Source organism: Pan paniscus, chromosome 4 (assembly GCF_029289425.2).
Source record: "Pan paniscus chromosome 4, NHGRI_mPanPan1-v2.0_pri, whole genome shotgun sequence".
Classification (NCBI taxonomy): domain Eukaryota; kingdom Metazoa; phylum Chordata; class Mammalia; order Primates; family Hominidae; genus Pan; species Pan paniscus.
Genome location: NC_073253.2, coordinates 132,280,166 through 132,294,526, shown reverse-complemented (window position 1 = coordinate 132,294,526; position 14,361 = coordinate 132,280,166). Strand labels below are relative to the sequence as shown.

Sequence of the window (14,361 nt, the reverse complement as noted above, 5' to 3'; positions counted from 1 at the left end):
AACACGCATATATATTGATGTTTTAGGCAGTGAAAAGTAAAAGCTGGAATTACATATAATGCAATTTAATTTGAGCAGGCATAACATGGCTCAAAGATCTGTGTTAGATGATCTCCAATTAGAAAGGCAATTCACCTTGTATATATTTTTTAAATCCCTTCAGTAAGCTCCTATTGTGTTTTCTATTACAAAACTGCTTATGGCAAGGAGCTTATTATCTATCAGCCTCTCAAGGGTAAGTGCTCCCAGCCCCTGAAGCTCCTTGGAAGAGAAGAAATAGTGGCTGCCTGTCAGTATTTGAAAGCAAAATCCTCACCACAAACATTATTCCCATTTTACAGATGAAAAAGCAGGGGATCAGAGAAGAGCAAGGGCTTGCGTGAAGAGCAACAACTTGTACACTGAGGGTTGTGAGAGCTGGAAGTCTGAGGGAGTGTCGGTCCCAACCTTGCACTCAAGTGCATGGTCTGTATCTTGTGGAGGAGGTATTTTCTTGGGGAGAATGGGGTTGTCATAGATGAGCAGATGAGTGAAACTCTAGTTGAGAGAGCTGGGCTTGAATTCAGTTTTGCCGTTTACCATCCGTAGGACCTGGGAGATATCAGCCACCTTCTCTGAAAAGCAATAGAAGAGATTCCTATCTTGCTGGATGGCTTCCTATGGTCATTTCCTGTGAAAACATCACATGCATGATCTTGATTCCTATACTTTTCTATTTGGTGGATCACCATGCTGCTCTGTGTCGACAAACACAAATCAGATCACAGCCGACAGCTACTGAGTGTGGCCTGGTGCTACCACATGGCAAGCCTGGAGCTGAGTGCTCAAGTGCATTCTATTATAGTTTCATTCTCCTCGTGGTCCTAATACTAGTTCTGTTATCACCTTCATTCTAGAGATGAGGAAACTGAAGATTAAAAAGTAACCTGTCCGTAGTCTCAGCGAGGATGGCACCACTGGGATCTGCGTTCAGCCCTGACTCCAGAGCCTACTTTTTGTTTTTATTTTTTATTTATTTATTTTTTGAGGCGGAGTTTCACTCTGTCTTCTAGGCTAGAGTGCAGTGGCGTGATCTCGGCTCACTGGAACCTCAGCCTCCAGAGTAGCTGGGATTACAGGCGCCTGCCACCAAGCCCAGATAATTTTTGTATTTTTAGTAGAGACGGGGTTTCACCATGTTGGCCAGGTTAGTCTCAAACTCCTGACCTCAGGTGAGTTGGCCTCCCAAAATGCTGGGATTACAGGCATGAGCCACCATGCCCAGCCCAGAGCCTACTTTCTCTCTCCTGTTTTTAAGCTTTTAAGGCAGAATGTGCTAAGCAGAATCAATCTTCACCTGTTTGCATTCAAGTTTATTGGGGTCCACATTCCTAAGGGAATTGTAGACTCACTCCTTCTCCACATTCATGCTCCCATGGCATGCAGCATCCTCTCCTTGGTGTTCCTACACATTTTTCCAGCACTGGGGCACCTTCTGTTTGCTTAGATATTGAATGACAGGAGGGACATGGTCCCTGTTGGTGAGGAGGAGCCTACCATGCTGTACTGGGAGACAGACACTTGCTGCTGAAGGCTTCCAGCAGCCTGAGAATGCCATGATGGAGGGAAGAGACCCAACCCAGGCAAGGCAGTTCAGGAAGGCACCCTTGTGTTTGCTTGAACCCAGACTCTGGAAAGTGTTATTTCATCTCAACTCATCACTGCTCTAAGGAAGGCTCAGCTGGACCTTCTACAGGAGCTACTAATTGCAAACACTCTGAGCACATTGATCCAGGGCTGCTCTGATTAAGTAATTATTCACAACAGCACCTAGGAGGGCTGAAGGAGATTAGTTTGAAAGAATCAGCATCAGGTCTCCATTTCTGAGAGGCCTCCCAGCCTGCTCCCAAAGAGAACTTGAGTCTCGCCCAACTCCTTAATCACCTTCGGAGGCACTAAAGTTTAAACTAAATTCTGATTGTTTTCATATTTGCTTCTGCTAGAGCCCTGAGATCGCATTGGTGAGGTTGGCCTGAGAGAGGGGGGCTGGTCCTGTGACAGAAGGGGAGAGTAGGGTAGGGTTATTTTTATCCTTTGGTTCTTTAGCTGAAAGATTTCATGCATTACAAGAATATACCAGTAATTGGTTCCCCAACAGAGGTTTACAGCTATCCTGTGATGCCTGTGTGTCAGATTTGCCATTTTCGGACATCCCCAATTGGGTGTTCAAATGTGGCTTCAGTTAGGATTTCTAACAGAGACACGCTCACTCACACTTGCTCGCCACTTCTTACTCTATTAGATAGTAACACTATAGCTTTGAATAAAGGATTTCTATCCTCTGTCTCCCTTTCCATTTTTTATCTCATCTCCCAAATGTTTTTTATCCCACTGATTGTTTCCTTGTCTTCCCCTTTTTTGTCAAATCCTCAGAAAGGGCTTTTCAGACTGTCATTCAGCCCTTGAAGTCATCAATGAGCTGAGACCAGCGTGGAACACTGGTTATAGCCTTTGGGAGCATTTTTCAAAGACGCTTGGATTTCCTAGCTCCTACCTCTCCACTTTCAAAACCATTACCTGTTTTGAAACTTCCTCACCAGCTCTTCACTAGCCCCTGGTTTTGTCTGAGGGAGGACACAGGGGCCAGGGAGAAGGGGACAATGGGGTCCAGGGGTACAGGCAGAGCCAGACTACTGACACTCATCTAGGTAAGAAGCAACCCTTCTTTCCTCCAAAGACTACTGCCTGGGGAGTCTAACTGCCACATAAGCAAATACTAATAACTTAGAGCTCCCCTTCCCCCTTACAACCCCACCAAGGTTGCGGTAACCCTGGAGCAGCTTCTCTGTCCTACAGTATTGACAACAATGCCTCCTTCTCCCTCCCATCAGCTGCGTTCCTCATGCTGCACTCCAAGCTATGTTTGAACACTGTCTGCATTCAAATCCAGTCTAGCTTAAAGCCCTATAAAGCTCCATGCCTTGGGTGGAGGGGGCAAAGGTGGCCAGGTGGAGAGCGATCACGTTTTCTTCCCAGGGCTATGTACTTTCCATGGAGACTGAACGTGCCTTATTTACACTTGCTCTTTGCATTTTGTTCATATTTTCCAAACAGACAGGAAAAGTCCACTGGGAGAGCACCAAATTACCTGGGCCCTTCTCTGCCTGAGTGCTGTGCTTTCCTGGGGGAGAGAGCTGTCTTTTTCCACATTTTGGAGTAATGTGCAATGGCACTATACCTTTCTCTAATGAAGCCCCAGTGGCCACACATGGGACACAGGCAGCAGGCTGTTCGCAGTTCTTCCAAAAGACCATTGTTCTCACACCAAAGCTAACAAAGGCGAGAGCCTACTTGCTCTCCCTCCATCCTATATTGCTCAGCTAGCTACCTCACCTGCATCATTGGCAGAGTTTCCTACACAAGGCAAGGCCTGATATTTTGATTTTTTTCAACCCAGAGTATGGACCAAGTATATTAATTGTTAGGTTAGTATTGGCTGCCCACAAGACCAATATATCCAGGAAGTAAGTCCTGCACGTGGGGATGGCCCAGCAAGATGACAGCCTGATTCAAATCCTGTCTCTTCCACTTAATAGCTGTTTGACATTGGGAGTCTGTGATCTATTGTTCATTCATTTAAAATATACTTAGTGATAAATATATTTTTGAACAACTACTACATAGTACCTTAGAGCAAGTGCTAAGAATACGGGTGTGGGGAAGTCAGACCAATCTCCCAATCCTGGAACTTATCCACAGCAGACAGATATTGCAACCTGTATTTCTTGGACTTCTACTGACCCATGTATAAAATAAGGAGAGATGTTATTCTTTATATCACAAGCATCTCCTCAGGCTTAAAAAACACACAATAATACAACTCTAACATATTATGCAGACAGTTGGGATATGTATGAGAAGGGGAACATAAATTTATTGAGTTCCTGCTATATGCCAGTAGCTGTGAACTATGTTTTACTAATATTGTCTCATCTTATTCCATGTAGTGATGCTATGAGCTAAGCTTTATTACACCATTTTGCAGATGGAAAAATTGAAGTTTACAAAAGGCAGTAAAAGGGTGATTCTATTCAGTCAATAGGTGTGTATTGAGAACTTTCTTCATGCCAGGAACTGACTGGGTTAGATGCTGGGTCCCCAGTGCTGGGCAGAGTCAGGGCATGTTTTATGTTGCTATGATCTAGGGGAGAAATGGGCACTGAACGAGATGGGTGTTATGAATGCTATCAGAGAAACAAGGCATTGGGAGCATAGAAAAGAGAAATCTCAAGTTTGAGGATTAGGGAAGTCCTCTAAGAAAATGTCACTTTAAAGCCAAGATCTGATGGAGGAATTGGCATTAGCAAGGCAGTGGGAAGAGGTGTTTGTTTCCCAATAGAAGAGCATGTCGGAGGGGCAGTAAGGCCAGAGCATGAAGGTTGAGGAGGAGCAGATACAGAAGAGAGATTTGGTTTTTCAGTGAGTGTGTCCTGCAGGCCATTTAGCTCACATTATGGAGTTTAGACTTAACCTACAGAATAACTGGGAGCCTCTGAAGTGTCTCAAACAGGAGAGTGACTTGATCAAATGTCCGTTTTGGAAATATCACTTTGGCTGCTGGATGGAGAAGGGAACATGGCAGGGGAGGGAGGGGGCAAGATGGGAGACCAATTAGGAGCCTGTTCCAGTTGTCTTGGTGGGAGGTAGTGGTGGCATTGGAGACTAGAATAGAGGCAGTGGAGATAAGAAGCAGTGAACTTTTTCACTGTGAACCAGGACAATTCCCAAGTGTTTGCCCTGAGAATATATGAGTATCTGCTGGTACCATTTTCTGACTATGGGAAGAAGCAGATATGAGGCTGGGGAGTGGATCCCAGAGACGTGGCTCACACACCAGCCCATTGGAGCGATGGAGATTGTGTAAAAATGATACGTCATAACCTGTAGAAACAGTAGGGTAAATGGGGAAACATCATTGAGAAGTAGTGTGTCTAGAGTTGGTTCTTTCCAGTGGGCTCATGGTCTCACTGACTTCAAGAATGAAGCCGTGGACTTTTGCAGTGAGTGTTACTGCTCTTAAAGATGGCACAGACCCAAAGAGTAAGAGGTAGCAAGGTTTATTGTTAAGAGCAAAAGAACAAAGTTTCCACAGTGTGGAAGGGGAACCGAGAGGGTTGCCGCTGCTGGCTGGGGTGGCCAGCTTTTATTCCTTTATTTGTCCCCTCCCATGTTCCATTTCTGTCCTATCAGAGTGTCCTTTTTTCAATCCTCCCTGTGATTGGCTACTTTTAGGATCCTGCCAATTGGTGCATTTTACAGTCCTCTTGCTAGCTACAGAGTGCTGATTGGTACATTTTTACAGAGCACTGATTGGTACATTTTACAATCCCCTTGCTAGCTACAGAGCACTGATTGGTGCATTTTATAATCCTCTTGTAAGACAGAAAAGTTCTCTGAGTCCCCACTCGACCCAGGAAGTCTAGCTGGCTTCACCTCTCAGTAGGATGCTGAGAAGAAAACTGGGAGCACAAGAGCAATGAAAAGCAAGCTGAAACCAGGATGGAGGGCGGGAGGGAATGTAATTGAAAATGGGAGAATTAGAGGGCTAGCTGGCACGTGTCCATCCAGGAGGGTGAGGAGAGCACAAGAAAGCAGGTCTTGGTCTTCGTGATTAATCCAAATCCTCTCCCAAGAAAGCACTGTCTTTTCCTCTGAAGAGTCTGATGCTGGTAGCCCAAGTGCCCTCCTCTCGCCAGGACCCCTCTCCAGAAATTGCCGGGATTGCCACAGGGTAGAATGCCAGAATGGCACCAGAATAGTAGGGGGATATATGACTATATTTTTCACCCCATGAACATTACTTTTCCCTAGGAATGTACTAAGTGTGTGGGATGTATCCTCTGGGTCCCCACTTCTGAAAGCTTCAGTCCCCTGTTCACACCTTTATTGGGGGCGATGATGAGCACCTTAAAAGGCAGGCACTTTTCTCCCATCACCAGCCTGTGTGTTGTGGCTAGAATACCAAATTTGAAGAAATAGCCCTCTGCAGGCTGTTGCCTTTGATTATTTCCTTCTTTGGGATGTATCAAGCTCCAGGCAACCTGTGCCTGACTTTCTTCTCATACAGACCATTCGGTTGAAGACCTTGTGAGTGAACAGGGCCCAGTAACTGAGAGCCTCCTCTTTCCATTTCGGGTTTCTGATCTCTCTCGACCCACACCAGTGGCTCCCTGCTAGTGGACTTGTCCCTGAGTGAGAGATTCATTCTTTCAGGATTTCAGTGCCTGATCCCATCAGACATCCAAGACTTGTGTACTTTGGGGAGCCTGTGGAAAATCCAGCAGTCTTGTAAGGATACAGATTACCTGCACATCTGTCAGGGTTTAGTTAAACACGACTGACTAATTCATCTTGAAGCATGAGATTTCCTCTGCATGTTGACTTGGCAATTTTCTCTGTTCAGAGAACATTTAGAATAGATGGTGCGCATGGCAATAGAGAAAAAATAGAGGCTATTAGTTTCCCATTTTCAAATGTGAAATTGACTACGGAGTGCACAACCTATTTCCCTCAGAAAAACAGGCCACATTCTCTCCTGCTTAGAGCAGGGCAGTGTCAGAAAAGTGAAAACCTAGGGCCCTGAGGTTCTGAGTTGGATCCAATAAGTGTGTCGGGAGGGCCTGCTCCTGCGGATCTGCCTTGGCACCTGGGCTAAGCCAGGATTCTCCACCTTCATAACAACTAAACAACTACCTTCCCTGCTATTTGGGAGCATGGCTTAGCAAGAGATGCTGGTTCCTGGCTTGTGGGGGCTTATCTTCTTTCTCAGCTCATCTTAAACAGTTGAAGGGGAGAAGTACGGGAACAAACTTGGATGGCAGAATATCATGATGATGCTCCAGAAAGTTAGCCCAAAATGATCGCTAACCTGATTCAGTGCCGCCCAGCACGACACCCTGCTGTGGTGGGAAGATTCTGCGTCTGTGCTGTCCAGTGTGGAAGTCACTAGCTGTGTGGGGCTGTTGAATGCAGTGGTGCAACTGAGGAACTATTAGATTTTTTAAATTTTGATTTTTGAGACTGAGTTTCTGCTCTTTTTGCCCAGGCTGGAGTGTACTGGCACAATTTCAGCTCACCGCAACCTCCGCCTCCCGGGTTCAAGCGATTCTCCTGCGTCAGCCTTCCAAGTAGTTGGGATCACAGGCATGCACCACCATGACTGGCTAATTTTGTATTTTGAGCAGAGACAGGTTTTCACCATGTTGGCCAGGCTGGTGTCAACCTTCTGACCTCAGGTGATCCACTGCCTCTCAAAGTGCTGGGATTACAGGCGTGAGCCACCGCACCTGGCCTAAATTTTAATTAATGTAAATAGCCATATATGGCTAATTGCAGCTTACTAGATAACACAAGCAACTATTTTATGTGGCTAAAGCCAGTTGTGTGCAGGTGGATTTGTTGTTGGCTTTCTGAATGCTGTGATGCTAGCCCTAATGTTACCTATAAATCTTCAGTTTAAAAATAGCAATAGTAATAATAATCAAAATCATAGGTGGCACATACTAAGTAATTACCATATATCATGTACTTTGCTAAGAACTTTATATACATTGTCTGATTTATAGTTATATAACCATATTATCCGAAGTTTTACAGATAAGGAAGCCGAGGTGCTGGAGGCTGACTTGTCTCAGGTCACCCAGCCAGTGAGTGGCAAAGCTGGGATTCATTCCAGCCAGCGCGACTCCTGAGAAGTTATTCTTTGCTCCCTGTCGAGACATTTCTGTGTTGTTTCCTGGCTGGTGTTTTAAAATACAGCCAAACCCTGGTTATTAAAAGCAAGGCAGTGTTTTAAGGTCATTAAAAACTGGGGTATAAACACTGGACACACATTCATTCCATGCTTTGCAGAGTGTAGAGTCTGGATCCTACCTGGACAGAAGGCAGCATCGTGAATGAGAGTCCCCAGGTTGCAGAGACCCAGTCAGGGCCTGGTCACCTCTGCTCTAATATGGAGGGTGGGGAAAGACCTTTTCTGCCTGAGCTCTGGGAAGCTCGGTTCTCCATCAAGCCTTAGGGTGAGAAATGGGCTTGCCTGATAAGCACATGTGGATGATAAAAATGAGGAGAGGATCTGCATGGTATTTTCTTCTGGAGAAGTTTCACCTAGTCTTTTGCAAGGCAGGCCGATGGGGGCTGATCACCTTAATTCAATCAGGTCCTGCATTGGTTGAAGGCTAGCTTGGAGTTTTGGTGAGGCTGTGTCTACTCCTTTTTCATCACCGTCCCTATGGCTTCCAGTGAAGACCCCAGGGATTCCCCCAGGCTCCCTCTGCACTGGTAGGTTCTGAGCCCTAATCTGTGTCTCTTCAGCACCATGAGATATTCAGAACTTGGCTGTGCCTTGTAACAGCATTTCTGCTTAACTCCTTAGCAGTGTGCTCCTGTAGCTTTAGAATATGGGAGAAGTTACAGATGTGGGGCTCTGTTCTTTGCCCCATTTTACTTATTGGAATTTTGACTCCTCAGATCTTTAATTTCTGTCTCTCCAGATACTAAAGACCCCAAATGCATTGCTGGGTTCTCTAGGTCTTGGTAGCAGCCTACTGCTTGGACCCTTTGCAGGTTTTCTCAGTACCAAGAATTAGCGTATGCCCTGAGGGAAGAGGGAGGGGCTCGGGAAAGTCAACTCCCTTCTCTGCACCATTTTTATTCCTTTGGGATTTCTTTCCTCAAGTTTTAGCACTCTACAAGACCTTCAAATAGCTTGCACCTACCTACTCACCTGCCCACCCATCCATCTGTCTGGATTTTCTTGTTCTCAGGAGTATCTGTCTGCCCCAGTGATTCTGTCTTACCCTAAGAAATGACTAAATAGTTATAGATGGGCTGAAAGGACTGTTTCATGGAGAAGGCATCCATCTGTTTACAGTGGAAAGTCAATAATGAGACCACTGGAAGGCTAGCAAAATAGGCCCAATCCCCAAATCCAAACCCTGGGCTAAGACAAAATTAGGAGTCTGCTATTAATAGGATCTTTTGGCGTCCTAGGCAGCCTCTTTCTAAGAGCATTAGCTGTGCCTGGGTGTTAATCTCTTGGCATGAGTTTAGTGGAAAATGTAATCTCCTCTGGCAAAACTGCAAGAGCAAGCTTTATGCGGTTAGCAAAAGTGATCTGTGATTGTCTGTCTTCTGAGGATGCTACACAACGGTGAGACCACCGCAGCTTGCTTTCACAGCACAGAGGCCATCCAAATTCAAGTTCTGAACAAAGGCTGCTTGCCCTGGGGGTCTAGGCTCTCTTTTTGTCCCACTCTTTGTTTGTACTAACAGCATCTTTGGGGTGTTTTCCACGTGAGGTAACAGTTATATCGTGGTTGGATAGAAAGGTTTGCTTTGAACATGGCTTTGCCAGTAGCCCTGCACACAGAAGGCAGAAAGCCCCCAGCCCCATTGTCTGTTCTGTTTGCTTTTCTCTAGCCTGCACAGACAAGGAGTTGCGGAACCTTGCCTCCCGGCTGAAGGATTGGTTTGGAGCTCTCCACGAGGATGCGAACAGAGTCATCAAGCCCACCAGCTCCAACACAGCCCAAGGCAGTAAGACCATTTTAAATATCACATTTCCTCAATTTATTAGACATTGATTTAGGGTTAGCAATATCATTTGGGGGTGAAAAACACCCACTACATTAAATATATACTTTGACTTTAAATATGTCCCAATCTCAAAAATAAGTTGGATTAAAAAATGTTTAGTATAGGCATTTTGAAAAAAATATATGATCTCACCATTTTAATGACCGTAAGCATGCTGTGGTACATACTTTAAGGTTTTTTCTGGTGTCATATATGAAACAGCGTGTGTGTGTATAATTACAAAGTTTGGATCATACTTTCCAGACTGTTTTATGATCTTTTACCATGTAGAAATGTGACTATCTTTTCATGTTGTGAATAGTATTCTGCTTTTTGATAGCTACACAGAATCCCAGTTTATGGAGATAACAGTTTACTTAATTTGATCTTTATTTTGGGACATTGAGGTTGTTGCCAATGTTAGGCTAATAGAAGTAACACTGTAGCAAACATCTTTGGTGCTATGTCTTTTTGTACAATAGTCAGACTGCATATTGTCTTCCACAGAAACTCCCAGACAGGTGTCCCCTCTCCCCATCCATAACATGCAGATTGCTCAAGGAGCCTCCCGCCAGCATCAGGTGCTGAGTTGGCAGAGACCATACTCAGTTTTGTCATAAGCTGCAGAGAACACTCAGAGTGGGTCCTCACATTTGCACATCAATGGAGTCTCTTTGATGCCTTTAATTCAAAGGCAGTTAGGGATAGGCTTCTCCACACTGTGGCCAATGAGCACAGAATAGATTACTAAACACAATTATTTGATATATGTAGTTTGGCCACAGCCTTCTCTATGTAGCCATTCTGATATTATTTGGTCAAAATATAAAAACACATCATTTAAAACAGCATTTCACCTGATCCCCTGCTTGTTTGGAATTTCTGAAAGTAATGCTCCTGGATTGAATGCAGTAGGTAAGAAGTTAGTTAGAGTAGCAACTGTTGAGATCCCGAGTTTGACTAGCATCTGGTTTTCAGCCAAAACAAAAATGATCTTCTTAATTTTTAGTTATTTTTGGCTGCTCATAGCCTTCTAGAGATATCAGTAGAGAACATCAATCCAGGGGACAATTATTTTAGTAGTTGGGATCTTTTACCTTAAGAAAAAAATAGCATTTAAGTGTCTCCAAAGTGGTTCTTGGTGGTTGGGTCTGTTGGAAAAGCAAAATAAGATTTTTTTCCCCTGGATCCTCTAGGAGCAGCCTGACCCTTGGGTTTTCTGAACAACCTTTCAACAAAGAGCAGATTGATGTGAGGAGAACAGCTGCTTGCAGCCTCCAGTCTCTGGAGATTTCTCCAGAAGACCTGCCTTTGCCCAAAAGCAAATTGAGTCCCCTAAGAGGCTTTTAGGTTTGATATCCTGAAGCAACTGGAGTGAAGGGAATGTTAAAGCATGATGTTGGTTAGCCCAGAAGGCCAGAGGAGTGAGCGGCATTTGAGTCTAGGAGTTCTGAAGGGGAAGCCCTGGAACCCTGCTTGGTCCCTGCACTCTTGGGACCAACTAGAAGGGCTGCTCTCCTTTCTCCTGCATGACAGGCAACCACAGATGTCAAGATGCAGGCACTCCTTTTCTAGTAGTGGTAGGGTGGGCTGCGCTTGACTTTTTGACTACTGCCCAACCAGATTGGCACTTCTTTTTGCCGACCAGTCAGCAGTAAATTCCTCTTGCCTTATGTATTAAAATATCGATATCCTATAAAATTGATGTATGTAAAATATTGTTTACAAAAGTGTAGAGCTGTGTAGTGCCAAAGTAAATTATCTCCTCTCATTCAGCAGCCCCTGAGGACAGCATCATCAAAGACTATTGACAATCATGACATTCGATCAAAGAAGGGGCCACGTTATGTCCCGTAGCCTCTCTTCTGGAAAAAAAAAAGAGGGGGGTGGGTATTTTAAAATGTGTTCTAAGATATTGAATAAATTTAAAAATGGAAAGATTTTATGTTTTAAAGCAATAGAGTTTACAATAGCTAGAAAATGCCTCCCAACATTTTTTTTTTTTTAATTGAGCACTATATGCCTGTCATGCCTGAGGCTGCTGAAGGGGACAAGACAGTCTTTTCCCTCAGGGAGCCTATAGTTTGATTAACAAGCATGGACAATGAGGGGAAGCATAGGGTTATAAGAGAGCTCAGAGGAGGAGATGCTGTACTTATTTTACTGGCTTCTAGACAGTGAAGACTTTTCTGCAAAGATGCTGCTTTAAAGAGTGGGTACAGGGCCGAGGGCGGTGGCTCAAGCCTGTAATCCCAGCACTTTGGGAGGCCAAGACAGGTGGATCACGAGGTCAGGAGATCGAGACCATCCTGGCTAACACGGTGAAACCCTGTCTCTACTAAAAATACAAAAAAATTAGCTGGGCATGGTGGCGGGCACCTGTAGTCCCAGCCACTTGGGAGGCTAGGCAGGAGAATGGCGCGAACCTGGGAGGCAGAGCTTGCAGTGAGCCGAGATGGTGCCACTGCACTCCAGCTTGGGCAACAGGGTGAGACTCCGTCTCAAAAAAAAAAAAAAAAAAGAGTGGGTACATTTTGCTGTATTCTACATTTCACTAAGAAAGGGTTCCTAGTGATTCACATAGAAACTTAATGACCAGGCTGTCATTAATGCTTAATGATGGGCAACTGACGCCATCAGGCCCCCCTTGCACTGCCCATCCCTAAACATGACACTCTAGGCCAACTGGATGGCCTCAGGACAGGAAGATCAAGTCAGGCAGAAGGCTAGCAGAGGAGTCATTGAGAATATGTAGATTCTGGATTAAGCTTGCTGGGGTCTGAATCTCCATTCTACAATTGTATGACCTTGAGCCTTATTTTTTCATCTGTACAGTGGAAATGATATAGCACCATTTCATAGGACTGTTACAAGGATTCAGTGAGAAAATTAAGTACAAAGTGCTTAGAAGCATGCTTTCTATATAGCAACAAACGTTCACTTTTATCATTGGGGTATTCCAGAAAAATACAACTAGCCCTAGAAATCCAGTTTATGGAATAACCTGAGATTGCACGGGACCTTTGATTCTGAAAAAAGATGAGTTTTAAATCTGGGACATGTCTACAGTAGACTCAATATCCCGAGTGTTGAGCTAAGTGTTATTATTTTAGTGCATACACTTTCCAATGTAGAAACAAATAATTCTTTAAGAAAACGACTTCTTCTCCCCCAGGGAAATAAGAAAGAAATTATTGTCTGAGTTGATTTGGATTCCATCTCATGGATCTCCTTAGGGGATTGCAGAAGAGAAGAGTGGGGAACAGAGGCAGGCACCTGGCTTGTTTTGCCATTAACGTTCAGACTGCTTGGATTTAAAGGTCCTCTGGGATGCAAGCGGTGCTTCTGGATTATGCTATGTTTTTCATTTCACTGCTATCCTTTTAAAAATATTTTGTTTTGGTTTTTCAGTATTTTTTGAAATATGAAAGCATAGTTTTTGGTACCATAAGCTATACCTCTCACTCACCATGTTTCTATTATTTCTTTCAGGCATACCCCATTTTAAGCAAATGAAAACACATATTTATATCACAGATATGTTAAAATTGGGGATTTTTTCCCCTTTAGAACATATTTTCCTCAAATGATGACTTTTAAACCATTTCACTTAAAAACAAAACAAAAAAAACACAAAATATTCTAGAGAACCACTAAATCTGTATGCTGGGAAGGAAACAGCCTCAGGAAGGGAGTCAGGTGGGCCTTGGCATCTTCTTGGGGCAGAAAGCTGGGGAGTGAGCAGGGCGGAAAGCATCAGGCTTGGTGGCAGCTGAGATATGCCTTTTGTTTGGCAGGGTTTGACACTAGCATCCTGCCCATCTGCAAGGACTCCCTGGGCTGGATGTTCAACAAGTTGGACATGAACTATGACCTCCTGCTTGACCCTTCAGAGATCAATGCCATCTACCTGGATAAGTACGAGCCCTGTATCAAGCCTCTTTTCAACTCGTGTGACTCCTTCAAGGATGGCAAGCTTTCTAACAATGAGTGGTGCTACTGCTTCCAGAAGCCTGGAGGTAAGGTGGGATGGAGGGTTGGGGTCCCTAGCCCAGGGCAGCCTTGCTGGAGCAGAGGAGAACTGCGTATGATTATGAAGTGGGCAGAGAGCCACAGCCAGAGAATACATAATTCATTCCATTTAATGCCAGGCCCAAAGTCTCATTTCTTCCAGTTTATTTTTGCTTTTAATGTGGTATACTAGAAAAACCAAGAGTATAAATCAAATAGTCAGTTACTTCTGTCTGTTCCTCCCTTTGGGGAAGTCTCTCAACTATCTGTTTTTTCATCTATACAATGGGTATAGAAACCTTCATGACATAATCCAAAGGTCATTGTGAGCTCTCAATGTAAAAAATACCTTAAAAATGTAAGAGACAATGAAAATCATTCTCATTGAGAAAGTCACTTGTCAGTTTCTCTAGGATAAGTTCAGATTTATACTAAGTGTCCTAGACAAGAATATTTTGGTTATAAATAAACTCCAGCTAATGAAAAAAAGAGGCAAGATTTGGGGAATAGAAGAAAAGATACCAGGATATTTCATATAACCCAAAGTCAGACAGGTTGGCCTGCTGGGGGATTCAGAGTAGGGACAGGAAGCCAGTGGCAGGTGCCCTGACTTTACCTCCCTCTGTCTGGGGGGTACACCTGAGTATGGCAGTCACAGTTAATGGGACCAGAAGAGACAGGCCCACATTGGGAGAACATACAACTACAGGCATAGCTGGTATATCCCACCGCCAG

At 44.3% G+C, this 14,361-nt stretch overlaps 1 protein-coding gene across 1 annotated transcript in view; it reads left to right on the top strand.

Annotated features, from left to right (window-relative positions):
• The window catches only part of SPOCK1 (SPARC (osteonectin), cwcv and kazal like domains proteoglycan 1), a 518,075-nt gene that overhangs the window by 491,199 nt on the left and 12,515 nt on the right, over positions 1–14,361 (top strand). Inside the window, exons 7-8 of the mRNA XM_034960555.2 lie at positions 9,460–9,576; positions 13,413–13,634. Of these exons, the coding sequence (XP_034816446.1) occupies positions 9,460–9,576; positions 13,413–13,634 (339 nt within the window). The remainder of the gene's footprint in view (positions 1–9,459; positions 9,577–13,412; positions 13,635–14,361) is intronic.